Source organism: Denticeps clupeoides, unplaced genomic scaffold (assembly GCF_900700375.1).
Source record: "Denticeps clupeoides unplaced genomic scaffold, fDenClu1.1, whole genome shotgun sequence".
Classification (NCBI taxonomy): Eukaryota; Metazoa; Chordata; class Actinopteri; order Clupeiformes; family Denticipitidae; genus Denticeps; species Denticeps clupeoides.
In genome coordinates this window covers 399,557-425,320 of record NW_021629784.1, presented here as the reverse complement: position 1 = coordinate 425,320, position 25,764 = coordinate 399,557, and the positions used below count along the sequence as shown (strand labels likewise).

The window sequence follows — 25,764 nt, the reverse complement described above, 5'->3', positions numbered from 1 at the left end:
AGCCGCAGGTTTCTCACTGAAGCTCCTCCCACAACCTTCCATGCTTTGTGCTCATTCCAAGCTGCCATTTACATTACATTTGTCCACCAATGGGAAGCTCTGGCTTTTTTAACTAATATAACTACTGGGATGAGAAAAGGCACATTAAACAAACAACAGCTATGGTTTACTTGAAGCTGCCTACTGCTTCCCTGCGCTAAACAGAGGATAATATTAGAGAGATTTTTACTTCACATTCAAGCAGGTTACAGACTTCTTTTTACAGATTTCTTTGAATGATTATGTCTCCTATGGTCACTAAATATATTTTATATTGCTTTATGTATTTCTTTAAACCTGCAATGAGGCATCTCTGGGTGTTGTTTGAATATCAGCAGATGAAGTTGTAAAATTATAATATTACATTTATTATATTCATTTTAGTGGTATATTTAATTTTTTACATTGTAATGATGATAAAAATACTGCATGCACACAACCGACAGCAGAAGGCTGGTTATTCAGTGCAGGAGTGTGTGAATGAGAGATGAAATGCAGCCACAGAAGCAGCAGGAATAAAAAAAAATTCAAGAGAGCGTCTTCAAACATGACAAACTCAGACAAATAATACCAAAAGCAGCTAAAAAGCTTCTGTTCCAATAGCACAGACTTGTCAGGACAGACTGGCATTAAAAAGGAAGAACAGAATGTAGATTAGAACAACAAGAACAATTACTCGTTGCATTAAGATCATCCACATATATAATACAGTCAATAGTAAATATTGAATGAAACAAAACATGAAACATAACAAAAGACAACTAATTTAGACTCAAGCTTCAAGCACTTTAGCCCGGCCCACACGTTATCCAGAGCGACTTACAACCTGCTTTCAAGTTACCATCGATGAAGAGATCAATTCTGGTTCACTAGGACCCCCAACTATGAATACAATCTTTTCATTCACTCTGTTGTAGATTCTGTAGAAAGAAAAGTATATGAGCAGTCCCTTAATTTGGCCTTACTCACGAAACCATGAGAAAATGTTTTTTGGAAGGAAATTTTAAAATGTACTCAACAAGTGGTGAAAATAGTTCTAATAATGACAGAAGCCGAAGCATCTCGATCCACAGCTCGAATTAGACTTGAAGGCAATGTGACAGTTTAAAACTATTAACCATGAGTAATGATCATGTTCCATTAAAGATTTTTTGGAGAGAACTGTTCCTTAATTTAAAAATGCAATTAATTTGCTTTTAGTAAAACATGTTTTTATTACATATACCATTTTATTCATCATGTAATAATACACTCAAATCAATTTTCAGCTGGACAAGAGAAACGTTTCACTTCACGCTGTGGCCATTTTTAGGTAAAGGTGTTAACACATTTAATAATGGATTTCCAGAAAGCAAAAAATATGTCTAAATTAGATATAAAATGCTGTAAATGTAAATAACATTTAAATGTCTTTTATGGTTATGTCATTCTTTTTGTGTTTTTTTACATGACATTATTCACATTACATCACATTGAAATGGCTGCGTGCTGAGTGCTTCTTTTCCATTGCGAGTATCACAACATCACCAGTAAACAGGTGGTAACGGTTCCTAGAATTTGTTTTTCAAATCCAGTCTTATAAAATCTGCTCCATCGTAACCATACTGACTGTATCCTTCTGTAGCTCCATCTTCATCTTCCCATCATAGGTTGGTCTTAATATTCTTTAGATGTGAGAATGACTGCCTATGTAGAGCCAAACATTGTCAGTACAGCAATACTTACAAGCTGCAGTACTCACACACTCTCCCAGTTTCTCAAAGTGTACAACCTGTTTCAATGTCACCGATGAAGAGTTCTATAAGACTGAGTTTCCAATGCCTTGCATTTTCACATTGAGCCGGTTCAGATGTTCAGTCAAGTCCACAAGATAGTAGAACTTCAGGAGCCACTCAAAATGCTTGACGTTTTTCATTTCAAGAAGTTCAGATTTTGCTCAGACAAGCCACGAAACAGCTGAGCACCTTCCCTCTTGACAACCAATGTACATTGTTGTGCAGAAACAGACCAGGATAATTATTCCCAAATTCATCCAGAAGTGTTTTAATCTGGCGATCATTTAAAGCTTGAGCTACAATAAACTTGACACCCCGAATGACCAGTGACATCACTTCACCAAGCTGCTCTCCTCACATCTGAGCACAAAGTGCAAAGGATGCAGTGAAAACTTAGGAACAAAGGGTGACGAGTGTAAGTAATACAATTGATGGAGACGACTTTCATCAGAAAGGCTTATTTAAGCAATTTCCTTCAAGAATACGTGCATTTGAACCTCCTGTCGGTGTGGGAGGGGCATTGTAGAGTTTTTTTAAAACCAGGCCAACTAACTCAGAAGAAGCCATTGATTCAGCCCAGCTCAATGTTCAACTCCTAAGTGCTCACCTTGCAGAGAATCAAGATGGGCTTGTTCTTCAAGAAAAGTAATTGTTATACATTATTATTAGTTCCTACCATACATTTGTATTAGTTTTTACCATTGTGTTCCATCCATGTGCTTACTGGTTTTTATTAAATGGAGTGTAAATGACCATTGGTCCTGCAGTTGAATACTCATCCATGTGTAGTCTCTGTACCAGAACTCATTTAGTGTCCTCTTGAGGATGTCATGTTGTGTCTTGGGGAAAATCTTAGGGAAAGCGGAACAGACCCCCCGGCACTTGACTGTTAAATGTTTGGTGAGAAGCAAATTAAATAATACTTGGAGTCAACTTTTTATATACCTGGTATAAGCTTTTTATATAACTTTGCATAACTTATATTTTTATATAACTTTCATGCCATTCAGAAACAGTGAGTGAATGAGTGCATAATTCAGTGAAATTTATAGTCCATTTACAGAATGAAAAGCATACCATGAGGTCCTATTGGAGTAGAACAATCGTCCGATGTCTGCAAAGGTCTCTGTGCACCACACTGGAAGATCTCTGAAAGCAGCACCAGATCCTGCAGTGATGAGCACTGATTGGTGACTCTGATGGCTCAGCATCACCAAGATCACTCTCAGTTTAGAAAGATTCTTGTCCCAGTTCATGACTAAAATACAAATTCGTGTCACAAGCGCCAAGCATTCAGCTGAAACTATGTTAGTTTGTAAGACCACATTATGAATTTGTCACAAGGTGAGTTTTGTGACGCATTTGCAGACATGCTAGGAGCTGGGGAGGAGGTTCGGGGGCGTTTGGTCTGTGAGGGAGAGACTGGCGGGGAATGGGGACGTGGAGGAAGCAGTGGACGTGGGGATTACCGGGGCAGAAGAGAATCGGAAGACGGCGGGTTTCAGGATTGTCCGGGAACGTGGGCTGGATGGGAGGGTGTCTTGGGCGGCAGGAAGGTTCATAAATCTATACGATTTATAATCTCAAGTTCGAAAAGGTGCCCAACTCTTGACCAGCCTCTGGTCTGCCTTATTCTGCTGCTGTCACCCTGCTTGTTTTCAGCGGCTGGCTAATGGGCTCATTACTGCTAACTGTAAAGGAAATTTTCTACACACAAGGAATGAAGGTGCAGACCACGGGAGAACGAGTTTAGTTAACCTGTCACGATGGGCTGGACATGGCGAGGAAGGAGGACGCATATGCACGATGTCACAGGACATGGGTTTAATACATAAGGCAAGAAACAAGGGAACATCAACACGCAATGACGGCGAACAGACACGAACAGGATAGTTTTATACAATTATATAAATATACAGCAGGTGAACACGATCAGGGAACATTACACAGGACGAACATGAAACTCCGGTCCGGACTCCGGATCCGGAGTCACCTCTGCCGGTCCGGATCATGACATAACCTTTTTACTCTATGTCATGCAATGTGATAATAATAGAATATGGTTAAATAATATGATTCTCTCAGAATGTCAGTGCAGCCCTGGATCCACCTTTTGATACAAACAAAACTACAAAGCTGAAACTCTTCTCTAGTTTCTAAATCTTCTCTAGAACTTTCATTAAGAACGCTTTACTCAGGCTGACAAAAAATACAACAGTAAATTATAATAAATGGTCTGTCATACTGACAGTTTTCCATAGAATGTACAGTGTCTTCATGTCACGTCTACGGACTTACGGGGGAAGGAAGCGCAGAGGTCTGACATTCTGGGAAGGGTTTTTATTATTAAATAAACAATAAACACAAATAAAGATGGGCGCGGTGGCCGAAAACAGTTTAACATAAATCACGAACTGAAACAAACCCGTAGGCGTGTGGCGATTGCCAGAACTCAAAACACATAAAACAAAACTAGGTCAAGTTCGTGCAGCGAGTTCACGAAAATGCCAGCGACCCCGAACGGGCGGAAACTTCCGGCATTTATGGGGTGTCAGGATTGCATTCCGGTGTGGAGCCCAGCTGCAGGCAATCCTGACAGAGCCCCCCCTCCAAGGGCTACGTCCTCGGAGCCCCAACAGTACCATCAGTGGAGGCGGCGGGGCGGACGGCGGCAACCACAGGGCTCCTGCCCTGCTGTATCCTCCCCTTGGAGGACCCGGTCCCTCGGGCTGGCTCCCCGGCGTGGTCAGGCGTGGCGGCCCCGGTCCCTCGGGCTGGCTCCCCGGCGTGGTCAGGCGTGGCGGCCCCGGTCCCTCGGGCTGGCTCCCCGGCGTGGTCCCGCATGGCGGCCCCGGACCCTCGGCCTGGCTCCCCGGCGTGGTCCCGCATGGCGGCCCCGGACCCTCGGCCTGGCTCCCCGGCGTGGTCCCGCATGGCGGCCCCGGACCCTCAGCCTGGCTCCCCGGCGTGGTCCCGCTTGGCGGCCCCGGACCCTCGGCCTGGCTCCCCGGCGTGGTCCCGCATGGCGGCCCCGGACTCCCGTACCTGCACACAATAATCAGGGCCGATCCATCTGGGTACGTGTGGGCCCTGTCTCCACATGTCCCCTCTGACACGTCTTGTGTCACCCCCTGCACCGCGCAGGGAGGTTGTCCCAGAGCCTCCGGCGACTGTTCCAGGCACCCCAGGCTGGTGCCTTCTGGGACTATGCAGCCCCTCTCGCTGCACGGCCCTGGTGCCAAGGGGGGGGCATTGCCAGACCATCCGGCTAGCCCCTTCTGCGTCCGTTGGGACAAGCAGGCCCTCTTCCTGCCTGTCCCAGCTGGGTCCTCATGCCTACCCGGGGGCTCTATGGCGCTCCACCCCTCTGGAGGCAGACGCAGGCCCATGCCTGGCCCGCCCTCCTCACTGGCTACCGGAGGACCCAGCTCCATCGCTTCCCCACCTCCCCTCCCCTCAGGAGGAGTCCCCAACCCGAACTGCACCCCCCCAAAAAATTCTTTGGGGGAGCACCCCCCCCGGCTGGACTTAGGGGTACCTTGGGGCTTGTCCACCTCGCCTTGGACCAGCACATTCGGGTCAGGAACCTCCTCCCTGGGGTTCGGCTCTGCGGCTGGGTCACCATCTGGTGGACACAAAGAGGGGAAGTGGGGGCGACATACGGACACATATGCCACGCACACACACACAGACAGAGACAGACAGAAGAGAGGGTCGTCTAGTTCCCTCTCTGAGCACTCCGGGACCTCCTCAGGGGGCACAGCCAGGATCTCGGGAGGCGCGACCTTCTCGTTGCCCGCCAGTGCTTGGTCTTCTTGCCCCGGATCCTGACTGGCGCTGGATGTGGTGGAGGGGCAGAGTTCGATCCCTGGCTCAGGCTCTGGCCGATCAAACTCCGCCCTCAGTCTCTGCTGGAAGTCCCGAAAACTCCTGTCGGTCTCTCCCTGCTGCCAGGCAGCGTCGCTGGAGATGGTGGTGGGCGTGTGGCGTGGGGGGTGGTGGACGTCTTCTCCAGCAGGTGTGGACGCTGGTGCTGCGCTGCCATTTCGCTGGGGAACGTCCGGGCAGAGGGAAGGCGGGTCGGCGACTGGAGCAGGAATGGAGGATTCCCTGCGAGGCAGTCCCGGCAGCGCAGTTGCTGGCTGGCGACCTGCCGTCGCCCTCTTCCACCAGCTTTCCTCACACTGCTGGGAGGGACGTGGGTCTCCACGGACCTCGTGACGATCCTGGATGGGCGCAATGGGCGGAGCCATCCCGGCACCGACTGCCCAAACGGAGTCATCCTGGTCGTCGTCCGTGTCAACCTCGTACCCCCGGAAGTCACATGGGTCCTCACGGACGCTGCGATGATCTCGGACACGCACGCTGGGCGGAGCCATCCCGGCACCGACCGCCCACCGAAAATCCACGTCATCATCGCTTTCGTCATCCGTGTCCTCCCACTGGTGACTCCGAGGGTCGTCCACCCTGCGGACATCCTGGACCCATGGCGCGATAAGCTCCCATGGGCAGTACTCTGGCCATTCGGGCTGGAGGCTGCCCACCTCCTCGCTGGAGGAACGGCGCCGTTGTTGCTGCTTCTCACCCCCCTGGAAGTGACGTGGGTCCCCACGGACCTTGCGACGATCGCAGACTGGCGCGATGGGCGGAGCCCAACTCTCGTCTCCCGTGCTCTCGTCGTCGTCCGTGTCGTCCCAGTCCACGGGGAGCCTTGCCAGCAGAGCGCAGAGTTCTTGACTCGACATGGCGAAGATCGTGGGGGTCGCATCTTCTGCGCTCGCTGCCCACGTCACTTCCTCGCTGCTGCCGACGCAAACGTCATCGCTCCGCCCACTCACCCGCCGACGTTGTCGCTTCCGGGTTTCGCGGAGTTTCCCGGGGGTGACGTCATCACGCGGCGCCGCGTACCACGGCTTCTCGGGGAGAAAACGCTCCACCAGAACGGGCGGCGCGTCTCTCCCCTGGCGTCCGCGTTCGCCGCGCCGGGCTGAGTCCTTCGCGGCGTTTCTTCTCCTCTGCTTTCCACCTCTGCGCTTTTGGGTGGGTCGCTGGCATTCTGTCACGTCTACGGACTTACGGGGGAAGGAAGCGCAGAGGTCTGACATTCTGGGAACGGGGTTTTATTATTAAATAAACAATAAACACAAATAAAGATGGGCGCGGTGGCCGAAAACAGTTTAACATAAATCACGAACTGAAACAAACCCGTAGGCGTGTGGCGATTGCCAGAACTCAAAACACATAAAACAAAACTAGGTCAAGTTCGTGCAGCGAGTTCACGAAAATGCCAGCGACCCCGAACGGGCGGAAACTTCCGGCATTTATGGGGCGTCAGGATTGCATTCCGGTGTGGAGCCCAGCTGCAGGCAATCCTGACACTTCACTTCAATTACTGCACACATTTGTACTTATAGATGGAATTCTCACATTCTCCACATCGCTAAAATACAATCACTTGTACAATTTAAGTGAGTGTTATTTGTGTGATGCATAATTTGCTGGTGAAGTTGTGTAGAGTGTCCGGTATAAACAACACAACTCATGGTCTACAACATAAATACAGAACAACAGAACAGATGCAGCATGATGGTCAGTATTTCATCATTTTACAGTTCACATGTATTTGGTAAGATGGTAGCTAGTTGTTGTGTTCCAGTTTCTCCACTTCAAGGCGTTCCCTGCAGGTACTTTCCATACAACAAAGAACCAGTCTAACCAGCACCGATTCAGACGACAGTGTAAATAGTTAGATAAAGATGGCTTGTTTTTAATATAGGAAATATTTGGATAATGTGTATAAAAGACATTTCTTTTGCAACAAATTATAATTATATTGCTATCAAACAAAGCAGAACCATTTCCAAAATCACCGTCCAGCTCTCTGAACTGTGGTAGTAGCCTAGTAGTAGCCTAGTGGGTAACACACCCACCTATGAACCAGAAGACCCAGGTTCAAACCCCACTTACTACCATTGTGTCCCTGAACAAGACACTTAACCCTAAGTCCCCAGGGGGGGACAGTCCCTGTAAATACTGATTGTAGTTGCTGATTGTAAGTTGCTCTGAATAAGGGCATCTGATAAATGCTGTAAATGTAAATGAACTTTAACTCTGAACTATAATGAACATAATAACAGTCCAGAAAGCCCAACCACTTCATGTTTAGAGTTGCCCAGGACTCCAGTTTAGTGTTTCCTTCAGGTCACATTTTGTAATTTAAATCAATTTACACAGAACAGAGTGAAATTTAACAAAACTACATGTACACACAACAGGAAGATTAATTTTTGTTTTAGGTGCTTGATTTAAAATATACAACAGAGGAAATAATTATTTGTCACGGTTGGGCTGGACATGGCGATGAAGGAGGTTTAATACAACAGCGGTTTAATACAAACTACACGAGACAGGGGAACATGTACATGCACAATGACCCGACAGCGAACAGACACGAACAGGATAGTTTTATACAATTATATAAATATACACCAGGTGAACACAATCAGGGAACATTACACAAGACCAACATGAAACTCCGGTCCGAACTCCGGATCCGGAGTAACCCCTGCCGGTCCGGATCATGACATTATTTGATCCCTGCAGATTTTATAAGTTTGCTAACATGCTCTCATTGTTGTGTTTCCTATAAGATTCTTCAAGCTTTTTTGCAGTATGGCAGGGCACGTTATCCAGCTGAAAGAGGACAATCATTTCATGTGGTTTGTACTTGAACTTCATGAGCCAAAGTGATGTCAATGTACACACTTCCCACAATGCAACATGGCGCCATGTCTTACCCAAACCTGGCAAGCATTGAAGTAAAAGGCACCTTCTCCCACTGCACCATGGTCCAATTCTGATGCTCACATGGCCACTGTATGATATTTTGGTGGTGGATACAGGCCAGCATGAATTGTTGTTGAAGTGTTCAACAATTCATGACCTGAAGATGTGTCACATTACACAAAGACAAGAAAAGCAAGTGAAAAGAAAAACATTTATTTGAGAATAAAGTCTCATAATATTTCAAACATGTAAAACTAATATTATGTAGCACAACTTATTGTGGGTCTGTTGATTGATGGTTGTGTTCTGATGATGTGTTAGAGGAACTTCCTTTTGTCAGACATGCAGCGTACCATTCTGTGGTGCCGAACCTTTCTTCAGTCATGAAATTGAGTGTCTGAAGACATTTTTGCTGTTGCTGTTGTGTTGTGTTGTGAAGAGGGAATAACAGGTGACCATTTTTTTTTAGTTCTTCTTTACAAGGTTAATGAGGTTTTTTTTTATTTTTCAGTTTTTCATATTGTACTTTTGATACTGCAGTTTTGGTTTAGGTTTTTTATTCCATTTATTTTTGCTGCTCTTGTTCACTTTCTGCTCTGACTATACAAATTTCCCACTTCTAGGACTAATAAAGAATTATGTTAAGTGATACATAAACTTGTTACTTAACAAAACACCCACCCTGTGTAAATTCCCTGCTGCCCAACTATACACTCATCCCAGGACGTTCTACACACCAGGGGTCCCTGACCTGGCTTCTATCCTGATTCATGACCCTCCCTCAGTATTGAACCTGGGCGTCTGACAGTACTATGATGTCAGGTTGTCCTGTTTCAGTCTTGTTCCTGCCCCACCCAGCAGCATAGAACCGGTCTAACCAGAGCGTGTTTGTATGAACTTCATTTCTCTTTTCTGTTCACCTCCTCAGGCATGTGTAGACCCGCCCTGTCTGAGATCATGTTATAAAACTAGATCCACTGACTGGTTTATCTGGTGATCACTAGTTTGAAAATGGTTCTACAAGAAGGATGTTTATATATTATCATACATTTTGATGCTTGATTAATGTTTTCACTATTTACTAAAACTGTAATTTTCTGAGTGATGATTAAATGAAGTAGGTCTTTTATCCATTGCTCATCTCATGGGTCTTCGTTGTCCTGTCTATTTTAGTTCTCACTATTTTAAATATCTATCTACAATGGCTTTTGTAAATTTCTTGTAATTGTTAATAATCCACATGCTGAAACTGATTTGATGATGCATACATTAAACCATTTATGTAAATGTTTCAACATTACTGTAAATGCACAGGACCAAGTGTGTAAATTTGTATTCTGTGTGTCTTGCTAGCTGCAATCTCACATAAAACAGAAACATTAACAAAAGTTCTCTTGAAATGAGTACGATCCCGCCAGTTTTGGTTAACAGATAAATAAATTGGGTGTTTAGGCGTTCAGTAAAACGTTTGGCCTTCGGTACCAATAAAACTCTAAATGAGAAAAGAAACAAATGAACTACTTTTTAAAAATTTGTTCCATTATCTTAAAACTATAAAGTTTGTGTTTTGTTGATCAGTATAAAGGACTAAACAGTCAGGCTTAAAGAAACCAGATTTTCAGTTCAGTAGCAGGATTTTATTACACAATGTACATCACACACAACCAAACACGTCTAGACATATAAAATAGGTAAACTAAACCCAACATACCTTCCTCCACACATAGGGAATATTTAAATTGAAAAGTTATATACATACATAAACTGTATTAAAGTGCAAAGATCCTAGTAATTAAGAACCAAAAGGTTCCTGTAGGACTGTACATCAGGAGCAACATTGGATCCAGATTTATATTATGTGACAAGTAACACAATATAAAATTAAAAAGAACAATATAATGATAATTTGATGTACAGGTGTAGGTCCAGGATGGAGCGACTGGCAGTACAGATGATAAGAAATGATCTGCTGTCATTTCTTTTTGTTGCAGTCACCAAACCAGACTCTAATGGAGGGACACTTAGTGGATTTTTTGGCTGCGGTGTAGAACTGGATCAGTAGTTCCTGGCAAACAGAACACGGTTCCTCTATAAGAACATTTGTGTTAAAGACTGAATATGAAAACCAGTAAACAAATTGAAATAACTTACTATGTGACCAGAGGCTCAGCAGATGTTCCAGAGCCATCAGACCCCGTATCAGAACAAACAGACGCTGGAGGAGACGCTAGATGAACAGAAAATGTTTAGTTTAAAGCACAAACATACAAATTATAAAGTCATAAGTCATGTTTAAATCCAGGATAACATTACTGATCTTAATATTACGTAATTTCTGAGATGAGTGTAATACTCACTTTTTGTCTTCTTGTAACCTGTATAAAAGAGAAGAGAAAGTATTTTAGTATTTTACTGATTAGTAGTTTCCCCACATGACACCATGTTTGGTGTAGAAGTTACTGATGTTGTTTGCTGCGTCTCTCACCTGATCTTCTCTTCACAACCATCACAACACCAACAACCACAGCGATGAGAACGAGAGCAGCAACCACCAACCCAGCAACGATGCCTGGAACATTATTACCTGCAGTAAAATATTAGTGTAAATCACTTTAATACAGGACTATGTGGAGTGTGTACTGTAATAATACAGTACAGTAATACAGTATACTAGACTGTGTGGAGTGTGTAATAATAATAATAATCTTCATTTAGGATGTTGTTCACCTGAATTGAGCAAACTGTTGACAAAACAGCAGTAAAGTTAATCAAATGCTGAAAGCTGAGTCTAGGTGTAAAATTTTATGAATATTATTTTTTAGTTTAATTCTGTATTTAATGTGTATTTTGAACCAATTACACATTCTTCTTTGTTCTTTTTAATCTACTTTATTAGGCAGTCAGTTACTTAAACGTGTCCAGTTTCTGTGTAGGGTTGGTATAAATGTGTGTAAAAGACAAGCATTCGAGTGTCCAAATTTGACCAATCAGATGGGCCCTTACTATCTTTATAGGCGCCTCCCAAGTAGGGGATATAATGCAAATAATGCTATTGGCTAGACCGGGCCATGTAATGTTAATACTGAGCAAAGCACCGTCCCCACACACTGCTCCCTTGGCGCCTGTCATGGCTGTCCACTGCTCACCCAGGGTGATGGGTTGCAGAGGACAAATTTTATTGTGTGCTGTGCTGCTGTGTAACTTTAAAAATCTGCTCCATTGTAACCATACAGCTCGTATCCATCTGTAGCTCAAGTCTCATCATGTGCAGTGTGGATTCCTGTAAAGAGAAAAGAAGCATTTTTCTGGGTGAATGTGTGGGTGTTTGTTTGTATTCGGGTTTTATTCCATATATTCAGACTTCATTCCATATATTCAGACTTCATTCCATATATTCGGGTTTCATTCCATATATTCAGTTCCCTGTCAATATATATATTATTTATTTCCTGTTTGGCTTGCCATAATAAACATATATATAGATATATATATATATATATCTATATATATACACACACACACACACACACACACACACTTCTACGCCATGTCTGGTGTAGAAGTTACTGACGTTGTTTGCTGCGTCTCTCACCTGATCTTCTCTTCACAACCATCACAACCACAGCGATGAGAACGAGAGCAGCAACAACCAACCCAGCAATGATGACTGGAAGATTATTACCTGCAGCAACATTAATACATTTTCATTATTAGATTAATTTCACATCTTATTCATGAGACTATTTCTAAATAAGCCTCAATGAATTAATCAATTAAGCTGTAGTTCAAATCGATTTAAGAATATATTTTTAACATGCAAAATCTAATTTACACTGTGTTTAATTTGCATTGAAATGTCATTTGAACAACATCACCAGTTTCTAAAATGTATCACTTGTAATTGAGTATTTTTGTCATTTTTATTATTGGTTGTATTTGTGTGACTTCTGTTTAAAGGAGCAGGTTGAAATAATTAGTCTCATTAGTGACAGACACTAGGGGGATAGAAGGGGTTTGTATGGAGGTTGAAAATATTAAAAAAAATATATTTTTTTATGCTTTCTGGACTTCATTAGAATATAACTGAAAAGTTTAAAATGAAATAAGAGAATTTAACAGGAGAATAAAGGATTAAAGGCATTTCTTTAAATAATTTAATTTTGCACAGTGTGATTCTCTCTAAGGAACCAATTTGTTTTAATACATGTTCAAATACACACATTCAAACATACAAGTTGTTTTAGTAAGTTCCTGTATTAATTAAAAATTCTGTCTGCTGCTAGAAGCTCCTGTACCTGCACTGTTGGTCCTGATCTTCTCCTCAGTCAGGATCATGTGGATTGGGTCCCCACTCTTGTGCTCCACCAAACAGGTGAACTGGTTCTTCTTCCTCTCAACTGGGGTCACTTTGAGTTCTGCACGTTTCTGGAAGGTTCCATCATGGTTGGACAACGTCTCACCAACATCTACATCTTCATGCAGGTCCTGTCCATCTTTCTGCCAGCTGATCATCACCTTATCAGGGTAGAAACCTGTAGCGTGACAGACCACTGGAGAGGACGGGTCTGTCTGCAGCAGAGACACCTGAGGAGGGACTAGAGACAGGAAGAGAGGAGGGGAACAGGGAGAGAATTTGGAAGAGAAACAGGACGTCTTAGCAGATCATCCACAACTCAACTCTAGCATTTTGTCATAAGATTTTCAGACATGAGTGATTCCTGTTTTCTGTATTTTCAGCCTGTAAAAAAATAATTCTGAATGATTATTTAATGTGTCTGGGAACAATGTTTACAATTTCAATGTAGACAATAAAAACAATATTTTAAGATGTATAACATATAGACAATAGTTTCTCGTTGTTCTGTGTGCTGCTGTACCTTTTCTCTCCAGGCTGCTCTTCCCATACTGAACATACTTCTTCAGCCAGTCAACACATATCTGTGTCAGGTAGTTCTTCATAAATTCAGCAGCAACTCCATCTTTTTTCTGTTTGGTGATTACAGCCTGTGGAACTGGAGCTACATATGATGTGCTCTTCAAATCCAGTGAGATAAAATCTGCTCCATCGTAACCATACTGCTCGTATCCATCTGTAGCTCCAGTCTCATCATCCCACTCACAGCCGTACATCGACTGAAAAGTGTGGATTCCTGTAAAGAGAAAAGAAGCATTTTTCTGGGTGAATGTGTGGGTGTTTGTTTGTTTATATATGCATCTGATATTAAACTTATTTTTAAATGCAATTATTTCTAAATACTCTAAGAAGTTTTTATACATAAATGCAGGTAGGTCTTCTCCTGCTTGAGCATTACTGCCTGGCGCACGCTGTCGCGTACACGAGCTGACAGGGGAAGAAGGCGCAGGGGCGGGACATAATGGGAAGCATTTCTTTATTAAACACAAAGGAAAATGGCGCGAGGGCCAAAAACAGTGGAAACAAAGGGGAGAACAAAAACTAACCCGGAGGGTGTGCTGATTGCCAGGAGCCGAAAACAGACATAAGGTGAGTGACAGGGTCCACATAAAAATGACGCGGCCTGGATGGGCTGCTCAACAAGTCCTTTATAACCTTTATATAGTTTGCAGGAAGTAAGGGCGCCCTCATTTTGTGAGGTGAAAGTGAAAATGAAGTGATTGTCATTGTTAAACACTGCAGTGACACAACGAAATGTGTCCTCTGCTTTTAACCATCACCCTTGGTGAGCAGTGGGCAGCCATGACAGGCACCCAAGGAGCAGTGTGTGGGGACGGTGCTTTGCTCAGTGGCACCTCAAACCGGCCACCTTTTGATTACGGGGCCGCTTCCTTAACCGCTAAGCCTCCACTGCCCCGAGTTAGGCTGCATTGGCCGGGAATTGAACATAGGCCTCCCGTGTGGCAGGTGAGAATTCTACCACTGAACCACTAATGCTAACCCAAGGATCATCACCATGCAGGAGCACCTGCTGCTTCAGGGGGGCAGCAGGAGATTCTCTTACAGGCTGGAGCGGAATCTAATAAGCAGCTCACAAAGTAAAACAAGATGCTGAAGTGGCTCCTGTATTGTTCCTGGAGGGGTGGTGATCATCCCTGTGTCCACAACACATTCTGAAATGGTATCAGTATCAGTAAGCTGTCTGGCCCAACACTCTTTTCACAGAAAATTTCACATGGGAACTGTGGATTAGATTGGTGAATGGCATTCATTTACAGAAGAAAAACTACAGTTTAAAAGCTCTGGGCCACTGAAAACTCACTCGTTAAGGGTAAATAGGATGTGTAGAAATAGTGTCAACTAATACCTTTCTGGACCAAAACATTTTTCACTGTAAAATTGACCTGGGAACTTTGCTCATCATAGATTTATGGTGAATATGGACATTTCACTGTAAACACACTCACCTATGAACCAGAAGACCCAGGTTCAAATCCAACTTACTACCATTGTGTCCCTGAGCAGGACACCCTGAGTGTCTCCAGGGGGACTGTCCCTGTAACTACTGATTGTAAGTCGCTCTGGATAAGGGCGTCTGGTAAATGCTGTAAATGTAGAATATAAATGTTCTGCTGGGCTGAAATCTCACACCTGTCTAAAGGGGAGGGGAGCTGGGTGCTACCAAAGCAAACATAAGTTATGTAAGGTGATTATAGATTTATTTAAATCATCTTTAATCATCTTCATGCTCCCACTTGAAAGCTCACGTTTCCCATCACTGTCTACGCTAAAAAACGCTGAAAATCTTTTTCATTAACTTTTCTTCGTGTTATTTAGTAAAAATGCTGAAGTTTTGTGTAACTTTCAGTTCAGTTTGTCTGGTAATTTGTATTTTACTCAGACCAAGTGGAGTTGAATCACCTTCTTCTCTCATCGTCTATCAAATCTTACATTTACATTTACGGAATTTATCAGACGCCCTTATCCAGAGCGACTTACAATCAGTAGTTACAGGGACAGTCCCCCTGGAGCAATTTAGGGTTAATTGTCTTGCTCAGGGACACAATGGTAGTAAGTGGGATTTGAACCTGGGTCTTCTGGTTGATAGGCGAGTGCGTTACCCACTAGGCTACTACCACCCTAATCTTCTGTTGTTACTTTCAGAGAAATTAAGCAGATTTTTTGGTTCGTCTGTCTTTTTTATGTGTTATGGTGGGAATAACTATTCTGTTGCTAAATGTGAGAATTAATGGCAATTTGTAAATGTTGCCAAAACTACCAAAATGTTAAGGAATTTGAATACACATTATAAAATAATATTGCAAAAATATGCCGGGTTAATTGCATACATTTACTTCCTTTGGGTGGGATGTCCAAATGGATGTATGTGGAAGTGCATATGGAAACCAGGTGAACTGAACGTCCTGCCTTAAGGTGCTTTGAAACCTTCAGCCTTAATAAGAAGTATAAAGTGGAAAATAATATGTTTGCAGGTATCTACAGGGCTCTGTTGGTCGGTGGAGAAGAACAGGAAAACTGAAGAATCTATAACAGACGAGGACCTCATGTGGACAAATAACATTACTGCACTATAATTTTACTCTTATTTTCATGTGGGTTTGTAGTTCTGAAGAATAAAGATTAAACATCTCATAGAAAAGACTCAGAACTTGACTCCATCAGCCACAGCAAATCAAACATATAAACGTTTTGGATCATTTATTGACAGCAAACAAAAGCAAACAATTTCTTCTACATTAATAAGTTATCATTTCTGAAGCTGAAATGAAAACAGGGGTGGTAGTAGCCTAGTGGGTAACACACTCGCCTATGAACCAGAAGACCCAGGTTCAAATCCCGTTTACTACCATTGTGTCCCTGAGCAAGACACTTAACCCTAAGTTGCTCCAGGGGGGAGACTGTCCCTGTAACTATTGATTGTAAGTCGCTCTGAATAAGGGCGTCTGATAAATGCTGTAAATGTAAATGTAAATGAAAACTGAAAGCTCAACTTGACCTTTAATTAACTTGAATGACCATGGAACTTTGATAAACTAAAAGATTTTACTAATGACTAATCAAATTATTATTTAAAACCAGGATTAGATTTCTACTCACCGCCTGACTGGTTAAAACGCTGCATTGCTATACCCACGTTGGCTTTGAAGTTGGCTTCATGTCCCTGAGCAATCTGGGTTACTCTGGTCCAGTATTCTGGTTCTATATTATTCTTGATCCAGTCCACCTTGGGAACATATCTCCTGGTGTTACTGTCGTAGTAAACAAACTGTTCTCCATCCACCAGGCCAACATCAGTGAATTCTGGGAAATTAATTCCCCGCGTCACTCCAGTGTAGAAGTACTGCAGGGAATGAGAACCTGTAAATAAATATTAAACACAACAAAATAATTAATAAAAATATAGAAAATATATCTCACTCAATTAACTCTAAGAAGATGAATTTAGCTGAATAAAATTCATGATAATAAAAAAAACACAACAATAACTGAAACTGAAAATATTTTATTAATAAATAAGAATAATTAGTCTGTAGACGAGAAAAGCAATAATCAACAAGAAAACGCATTAAATTAAATCAATTAAACAATAATAACGTTTGTGTAATAGCGAACAGAATCCAATTAAAATAATAATAAAAAGGCCCAAAGAACTTCCAAAACATTTGTTGTTTGTACCGCGTACCTCCAGAAACAAGATGAACGCAGATTATGAAAAGCAGAGCAGCAGCCTTCATGTAGGAGTTTAATCCAGGATCTGAATCCGGAATTTAAGACTCCAAGTGACTTGACACCCCGCCGTCCGGAGTTTTTATATCTGAGAATCTGAACCAATAGAATCGCGCAGCAGGTCTGACGTCACTTAAAACCAGGAAGAACAGCAGTGGACTTGAATCTCGGAACTGAAAGCAACGTCCTAAAAAAATGGTCACTGCCAAACACTTTATAACATGATATTTTATACCCTGTATTATTGTCCATTTTGTGTATTTCGTTAAACCCAATTAATGCAACAGATTAACTTGCAGAACTAAATTCCAGTTTGAAATAAAGGGGACGAAGGACATTACTTGTAAAAAAAATTACATTTCTAAATTCAAAACTAGTGTATTTATTATATTTAAAAATTCATCTGAACGTTCAGACTGACATGTAAACATGTTTGGACAGCCATTTTGTTGCAATGACCGATTATTGCATTTAATTTGAAACGGAAGCATGTAAATGTTGTACATGATTTGGTGGGATGTTCCTTTTAGAATTGTGCCTCGTACTATAAACTATTTACCATGATCTCTTTTGTAAAATTAAACTGATGGCAAAATAAGAGTAGGACAGAAAACATTTTTTGGCCTATAAGCAAAGCTAGTTTATCTCTACACAGAGACTCGTGCAGGGTGGTAGTAGCCTAGTAGTAGCCTAGTGGGTAACACACCCACCTATTAAACAGAAGACCCAGGTTCAAACCCCACTTACTGTGTCCCTGAGCAAGACATTTAACCCTGAGTTGCTCCAGGGGGGGACTGTTCCTATAACTACTGATTGTAAGTCACTCTGGATAAGGGCGTCTGATAAATGCTGTAAATGTAAATGTTGTGACTTGACTTGAGACTTGACTCGGACTTGGATGTTGTGATTCGTTCATTTTGTGGAATTATTTATGTAACCGAGCTGTACTTCAACATTGCATCCCTCATTTGAGTATTTCACACAGACATCTTTGGACGTAAAAATCTGCTTCGCTTTCAGAACAACGAGGACTATTCTGAACTCTCAGGTCAGGGGACCTGGCCGAACCGAACCGCCGCGTTCCGAAACAAAAGCGGGGAAAACTCTGCAGAATTAACACGAGTCTGTAATGTTCGCAAACGTCCGATTTGGTCGGATTAAAGCAAACTACATCGTGCCAACCAGTGGGAGACGAGAGACTGCTGTGTCTTCATTTTCACTGAGACAAAGCGGACTCGGATTGGTCGCTTTGTCCCGTGGAGGTGGACTGTGTGTGTGTGTGTGTGTGTGTGTGTGTGTGTGTGTGTGTGTGAACTCTGAGTGGTGCTGCAGTTGCAGATCGTGGTTTTATGGGTAAGATGTCGGCCTGCTGAGGGAGTACAGCTGCGTGCTGGTGGTCGCTGTTTACCTCCCGCCCGCCCAGCGCTAATGCTAACCAGGCGCTAGCAGAGTTGTACCTGATCCTCAGCAAACTTCACACGATGCACCGTAAATTACAAACCATGTATGAATAAATAAATTCAAATTTTATTTTTATCACATACACAGTCCTACACGGTATGATATGCAGTGAAATGCTTTAATTGTTCTATATAAATGATCACATATGTGTATAATAAAATAGTGTTTGAGTGTATTCTGTGTGAATATTTTCACAAAATGGTAGTATTATACGATATGGCAAGTCGTGTAACTTGGACAATGATGTACAGGAATTTTTATACATTTTTATTCAGAAATAACAGTTTCAAATAACAGTTTTTGATTTTAAGTGATTCCTTTTTCTTGACAACCTCTCCGGCCTTTGAAAAAACCCTTTCACGTGGCACAGAAGAAATCTATCTCCAAACTATATTAACACTATCCAAACTCTAGTATCCAAACTATTAAAACGCCATCAAAACTCTGAACTGACCGCAACTCTCCATCAAAAACCAACATTTTGACTGGAGCCTGAGGGCTTTATATTGCCTCAAACCTCATGGCAAAATCTGAACCTCTTCCTGAAGCAGTCACGTGGTACAGCCGCAGCGAGGCTTTGGACGTCATAATTTTAGGCTCCTCCCCTAAATGAAGCAAACCTCGATACGTGCTCAAAACGCCCCCTCCACTACTCGATACACACTCCAAAGCCTCGGTACATCCTGTAACATCACTACTGAAATTATGCCTGTCCGGCTGCTCAAAGCTTGTGCTGATCAGCTAGCTGAGCTGGTGTGTGTGTGTGTGTGGACTGGAGACTGGAGTGAATCTATTCTTTCATTTTGATCTAAACGTTCAGCAGGTGAAAGTTACGTGATGAGCTGTCTGAACTGAAGCAGGCTGTGTGTGTGTCTCGCAGGACGAGACTAGAGAAGAGAGAGGCTTGTGAAGCTGTTCGCTAGTAAAGCAACGACAATTAGAGTAGAACGTACGGTGAAAGCATCAAATAAGCAACTTCAGTGTCAGTAGTACTGGAGTTGTGTGATCTAACTTAGCCTGAGCTAAATACACAAGACACGGGGATGAGGAATTTTAGTGATTCAAGAAGATGGGAAATTTAATCCGGTCAGATAAACAGGGAAGGGGAGGGGGAGAGGAGCAACACACACTGAATGGAGAAAGAATAGCCATTTTTGAATAAACCGGGTTAAACTATCTCACTGAAAAAGCCTGGGTGTTAAAATACCCACATGTCCCAGTCCCACAGACCCATGCCTGCCTTGTCTACACTTTAATTAATTATTCCCATTCAATTGCTCAGCTCCACATTGGTACTATTTGCTGGCTCATTTCCGGAAACTCGTGCCCACGCAGCCAACAATAAGCATTCATTGGTTATTGGTCATCATGTGACTGAAGGCATACTGATGATTTTACTGAAATAGAATTGATTTTTAATAGTTAAATGTTATTGTTGAGGGGCACATACACTGTTAATAATACATTTATTAAAAAATAATGAGACGTGCAAAATGGTCGGTTTGTTATCAGGCGCATGAGGCTGGAAGTGTTGTGTTGTTGAGTTGATCAGTTTTTGGTGATGTGCATTGAGAGCATTGAGAACTCTGACTGCTTGGGGGAAGAAGCTCTTGCAGTGTCTGTTAGGTACAGTTCTGATGCAGCAGAACAATCTGGCAGAGCTTGTGTCCTGCAGCCAAATGTCTTTTGAAGACGTGAAGGTGCCTGATTTTCTCTGAATAAACTCGCTTTGCCTCCTTAATGTCCCTCTGGCTGTAGAATAAGCTTCTCTGTCTTTGGTTTCGCAGCTTAGCAGAGAACCAGGGTTTGTGGCTTGGCACCTTATCCAGGTTCTACGTGGGGGTGTACTTGGTCAGCAACATTTAGTTAGGTGGTACATCAGCATGAATCCAGGAACCAGGGTTTCCCATCAGAACCCAAATCATCACACTGCCTCTGCTGTCTTGCCTTCTTTCCATCATGCATTCAGCTGCGTTGTAATTCTCAGATGTAAAAGGCAGTATGAATGGTACATAAAACAAACTGTGATGCACTGTATGTTCCAGCAAGAACTTTCAGCAAACTGAGCTGCTGTGGATCTTCTGACATCAGGTCTAATCATCACCATGTGCCGCTGTAATGAGATAATATTTACATCACATGTCAGTGGTGATAATGTAATGTAATGTAATGTAAAATGTGCACTCCTGAGAGAAAAATTTAATAAGCAAAGGATATGTGGTTTACTAGTTTATGTTGGTTTGTCTATTTTACTGTTGAATTCCGGTAGAATTATAACAGAATTAATAGACTGAAGTGTCACATTGTACACAGTCGAGTAAAGCAAGTGACAACAAAAACATCCATTAAAGAAAAACTAAAGGAAACTTGCTCCCAAGCTCTGTTGCAGGTCATACAGAGAAATGTACACATATCTATGTCCTGGTTTCATCTTTTTTACCATGTACTGATAAAAACTCCTATTCAACTTTAAAATGTACTTTACTTCTAACAGACAGCTGTGTTTTATGGTTTTGATTCTGGAACTCTCTCATATAAGGTAGAAATGTTGAAATGTGAAAGTTGACATAATAAGAGACAAATGTTTAATGTGCTGCTTGCCAGATTAATTTATTCATAAATGCCAAAGTAAAAAGTAAAAAAAATCCATATTATGTTTTCACAGTTTTTGAGAGCTGCTAAGTGGACCTGTTGTAGTTTTCTTTTGGAACTATCTAATTTAAGGTCATGTTGCTGTCTCAAATTTGACATATCTAGAGACGAATGGTGGAAGTTCTTATTCAACATTAATTATTTAAGAAATGTCATTAATTAATAAAAAGTCTCCATATTACATTTTACAGCATTTATCATATATTATTATTATCCATATTAGGTATGAACAAAGAATGAAAGTTGATAAGTTTTCAAGGTCCGATGATGAACTACTAAGCTGAACAAGGTTTCTCTTAAAGAGCATCGGGCTTTCAAATGATACCGTAAATATCCTATAAGGTGTGCGTGACTTTTTAAAGCGCGTCTAGATTTACAGAATCTACAACAGAGTGAATTAAATAGATGTATTCATAGTTGGGGTCCTAGTGAACCGGAATTGATCTCTTCATCGATGGTAACTTGAAAGCACGTTGTAAGTCGCTCTGGATAAGGGCGTCTGCCAAATGCCGTAAATTTACCGTTTTCAGTGGTGTCACCAGCTGGAACTCGATATGCAGTTAATGTCACAGTTTTCCGGTGATTGAAATACTTTTTTAAAAGCTCACGTAATCCTAAAATATACTCAGCAGTATAAAAATAGATCTTTTAAAGAACAAAGTTGCAAACAACATTAAAATAAGCCTGTGAAGCATCTCAATCGTCCAGGGGAATTTGTCTGGAAGTTGAGTCATGGCAAGTGACAAAGTTGTGTGGATACAGAATAAAACGTCTCTACATTACATGACTCAACAACATTAAAATAAGCAACATCAACAGAAAACCACACATGATTTTAAAACAGACACTGTAACCAACATTGTGCCAGATACTGCCCTCTGGTTTCAGATACAAATCTGATGTTGTCTCGAAAACAATTGATTACTTATTACCCAAATTCTGTATTGAGGGAGCGCGACAAGAGTAATGAAACTGCGCCCCCTGGTGACACGAAGGTCGTGGTGACAGAAATCGGCGCAACACCTCATTCACAGGCAGATCAAGATACACAAGACTGATGCCAGCCTGCATGTCCTCTGTGGAGGTGGGGACAGATGGACAGATCGCTTTATTTTCTCTGATGGTGGTCTACAGACAGGAATGCTGTTTTTTTGTTTAAGAAAGATCAAATAATTTATTTCTAAGTTGGCTAATTATTTATTAGACACACAGCATTATAGCTAAATACAGTCATACAAATACAGTTTAACAATGAAGTACACTTCAATTTTATATAAATATCTTCATAATACTCTGAAAAGCGTACTGGATAATGGGGGTGGTTCTTTCTAATACTGTCACCCAACATGTACTTCCTGTGAAGAACAACATAACACAGTCAGACACTCTTTTCTCTTAATTAATCACAGGCAGACATATTCTCTTAATTAATGTTGAAAGTGAAATGTTGCTGTACTGATAGACGATGTTGGTTTCGAATTATTCCATCTGTACAACACCAGCTCCTTTAAGAGTCTGTTCATTTCTTTGGACGTGAGAAAGCTTACAAATTAATCAGGGCATCAAATAATTATTTCCCGCACTGTACGAACCTTTCAAGAAATAGGATTAAGTTCATCAGAATAACCCAATAAAAGCTACTGAATAGTTCGTATTTCCCCCACATGACACCATGTTTGGTGTAGAAGTTACTGCTGTCGGATCCCATCCTGGGACATTTATCTAGTGTACCGTGTCGGGAATAGAACTCGCAGCAGTCCGGTCACTACCTGCTGCACCACTGTGCGGACACGAACGATTCTTTGTTTAGTTTTATTCGATGATTATGCAGCGCTTCTGTCGACTTCTGAAACTGACGAATCGGTCGAAACTGAAAACGCGACACCGGTGTCACGGCGGCGGCGACTTGTCCGCAGCTCGGCGCCTGTAGCTCGGGTGGCTGCTGATGTTAGAATCTTAGAATCAAATTTATCTTAGAAACACACGAAGTATTTCCACAAGGGGTGGAATCGACCTGAGAGGTTTTACTCAATCCCTTTGGCAAAATGAAGATCCTGTTCATTCGGAAGCTTTTGCTCCAGATTGTGCTCAGCAGTCCTGCATCAGGAGGTATGTGTTTTATTTTATTTACTCGGACTGATCTATAGAGTTTAAAGTGGATTAGATTTGGGGTTTTATGTAAACATGGTTCAGTAACAATATTACAATACCAGACGTCCTTATCCAGAGCGACTTCCAATCAGTAGTTACAGGGACAGTCCCCTCCTGGGGACACTCCGGGTTAAGTGTCTCGCTCAGGGACACGGTGGTAGTAAGTGGGGTTTGAACCTGGGACTTGGCGAGTGTGTCACCAGACCGGTCAAGTTAAAATACCAAATTCACGCGTGCTGTAAGAATCTGAAACACATCTGGCACTGTGCTGTGTAGCCCTGGTCTAATTCTGACCTGGGAACAGTTGTTACCATCACCGGTCTTTCTCTGTTCTTGTGCTCTGGTCTGATTTTCCGGGCATAAAAACGAGATTATGAATAGTACTACGGAATTACTACAGAATATTCTTGAAAAACTTCTTTGATTTGCACTTTTTTACTCCATGTATTCATGTGGAAGACAATTTTCATTCCTAAACAAAGTAAATATTTGGCTATTCATTTATTCTATATAATTCTATATGAATTACACAGTGCATGTACTAATTGTGATAGTTGAATAATTATAAAATGTTGATGTTTTATGAAATAAAAATCTTTATAAAAACTAAAGTTGCTGTTTCTTCAACAGTGATTCATTCCTGGACAGGATTGTACATGGTGACTACAGGAACAAAGGATTTTCCTGGTTTTATTGCTTTATATTTATTTGATGATGAAATGGTTGGACACTTCGACACCAGGACCGACCGGTTTGAGTTCAAAGAGGAACGGGTGAAAGAGCTGGGCAAGCAGTATGTGGAACAGAAAAACAATTTCATAACTCTTTTAAAGAGATACAAGGATACTATGACAACGATCATAAATGACTTGGTCCACACACAAGCTCAAGGTAAGATTGACATGCATCTTCAGCCTTTTAGAATCATAACAGTTTCAATAGGGGTGGTAGTAGCCTAGTGGGTAGTAACACACTACCCTATAAACCAGAAGACCCAGGTTCAAATCCCACTTACTACCATTGTGTCCCTGTGCAAGACACTTAACCCTGAGTGTCTCCAGGAACCGAGCTGCTGGTGTAGGTCTATCCAAGTCTTGGTTAATGGCAGAAAGTCAGAAAGTAAAGATGGAAGAGCTGCTATCAAGTCTCTTATTAACTGCTGTTTTGCAGTTTCAGAGCCCACCAGCCACTTTTGTTGAGGATGAAGTAAACAGGGAGGTAGATGTTCTCAGTAGAAGTCTGTGTTGTGGTGATGATTAACTTTATCAGATCTGATTAGCTGCAGTAAACTGCAAGCAAGAGCACAATTTATATTTTGGTCATTATTCTTTTCAACAGAGTCACTTTATACTGTGTATATTGTTGTATTTACAATCCTCTTGAATAAAAAAATCACAACCTTAAACATGTTTACCTGAATAAGTCTAATGTCCTGATTAGAAATCTTTTTCTTTCTTGGCAGTGCATTATATGATGTGCAGGTCTGGCTGTACTTTGAATGATGAGACTGGAGCTACAGAAGGGTACATTCAGTTTGGTTATGATGGAGAAGATTTCATGTCACTGGACTTGAAGAACCTTTCTTGGATTGCTGCTACACAACAAGCTGAAATCATTAAAAAGAAATGGAACAAAGCTGATGATGACTTCTGGAAGAAATACCTGACTGATGAATGTGTTGTGTGGATAAAGAAGTCTGTGATGTATGGAAACATGAGTCTGGAGAGAAAAGGTACATCACACAGAGAAACACAAAGTAGGACTGTAATCAGTAGGGATCAGTTTTACAAGTCGTGCCTCAAAATTCTATAACATAAGAGTGACTGTATTAAATAAATATATTTATCAAAGAAATAAACTAATCACAGTGTGATCTCATATTTGACACAATAAAACATCAAAATAGAAGTGAGAAATACAACTGAAATAAAATAATAAAGAATGTAACTGTGTTTACAGTCTAAACTGACTGGTAAATCACCTCCTGTCTTCCTGTCTCTAGTCCCTCCTCAGGTGTCTCTGCTGCAGACAGTCCCCTCCTCTCCAGTGGTCTGTCACGCTACAGGTTTCTACCCTGAGAAGGTGAACATCAGCTGGCAGAAAGATGGGCAGGACCTGGATGAAGATGTAGATGTTGGTGAGACGTTGTCCAACCATGATGGAACCTTCCAGAAACGTGCAGAACTCACAGTGACCCCTGATGTGTGGAAGAAGAACCAGTTCTCCTGTGTGGTGGAG

At 41.9% G+C, this 25,764-nt stretch overlaps 2 protein-coding genes across 3 annotated transcripts; one reads left to right on the top strand and one right to left on the bottom strand.

The window, feature by feature from the left end:
* Positions 1–10,817: 10,817 nt before the first annotated feature.
* On the bottom strand, positions 10,818–17,310 carry LOC114774188 (class I histocompatibility antigen, F10 alpha chain-like). 2 transcript variants are annotated; one of them, XM_028966111.1, is made up of 8 exons: positions 17,219–17,310; positions 16,633–16,893; positions 13,478–13,750; positions 12,896–13,195; positions 12,193–12,282; positions 11,086–11,880; positions 10,958–10,975; positions 10,818–10,827 (listed from the first exon to the last, which is right to left on the bottom strand). In XM_028966111.1, the coding sequence occupies exons 1-6, from the start codon at positions 17,268–17,270 to the stop codon at positions 11,852–11,854; spliced, it is 1,005 nt and encodes a 334-aa protein (XP_028821944.1). In that variant the 5' UTR covers positions 17,271–17,310; the 3' UTR covers positions 10,818–10,827; positions 10,958–10,975; positions 11,086–11,851. The 2 variants fall into 2 exon arrangements, with proteins under 2 accessions (XP_028821944.1, XP_028821945.1); XM_028966112.1 differs by lacking the exon at positions 12,193–12,282.
* Positions 17,311–24,999: 7,689 nt separating this feature from the next.
* On the top strand, positions 25,000–25,764 carry LOC114774260 (major histocompatibility complex class I-related gene protein-like; the record flags this gene model as incomplete). Its single annotated transcript, XM_028966201.1, has 2 exons — positions 25,000–25,258; positions 25,529–25,764. Coding segments are annotated over exons 1-2 (495 nt in total), but the record flags the coding sequence as incomplete, so codon positions are not given.

What these genes read in the sequence shown, in the direction of transcription:
- LOC114774188 (XM_028966111.1), bottom strand. Translation starts at nt 17,270, where the DNA reads ATGAAGGCTGCTGCTCTGCTTTTCATAATCTGCGTTCATCTTGTTTCT. An exon ending in GATCAGGACCAACAGTGCAG is followed by an intron (nt 12,283 to 12,895) that starts GTACAGGAGCTT and finishes ATGTTGCTGCAG; the next exon opens with GTAATAATCTTCCAGTCATC. An exon ending in GGTTGTGAAGAGAAGATCAG is followed by an intron (nt 11,881 to 12,192) that starts GTGAGAGACGCA and finishes TTCTCTTTACAG; the next exon opens with GAATCCACACTGCACATGAT.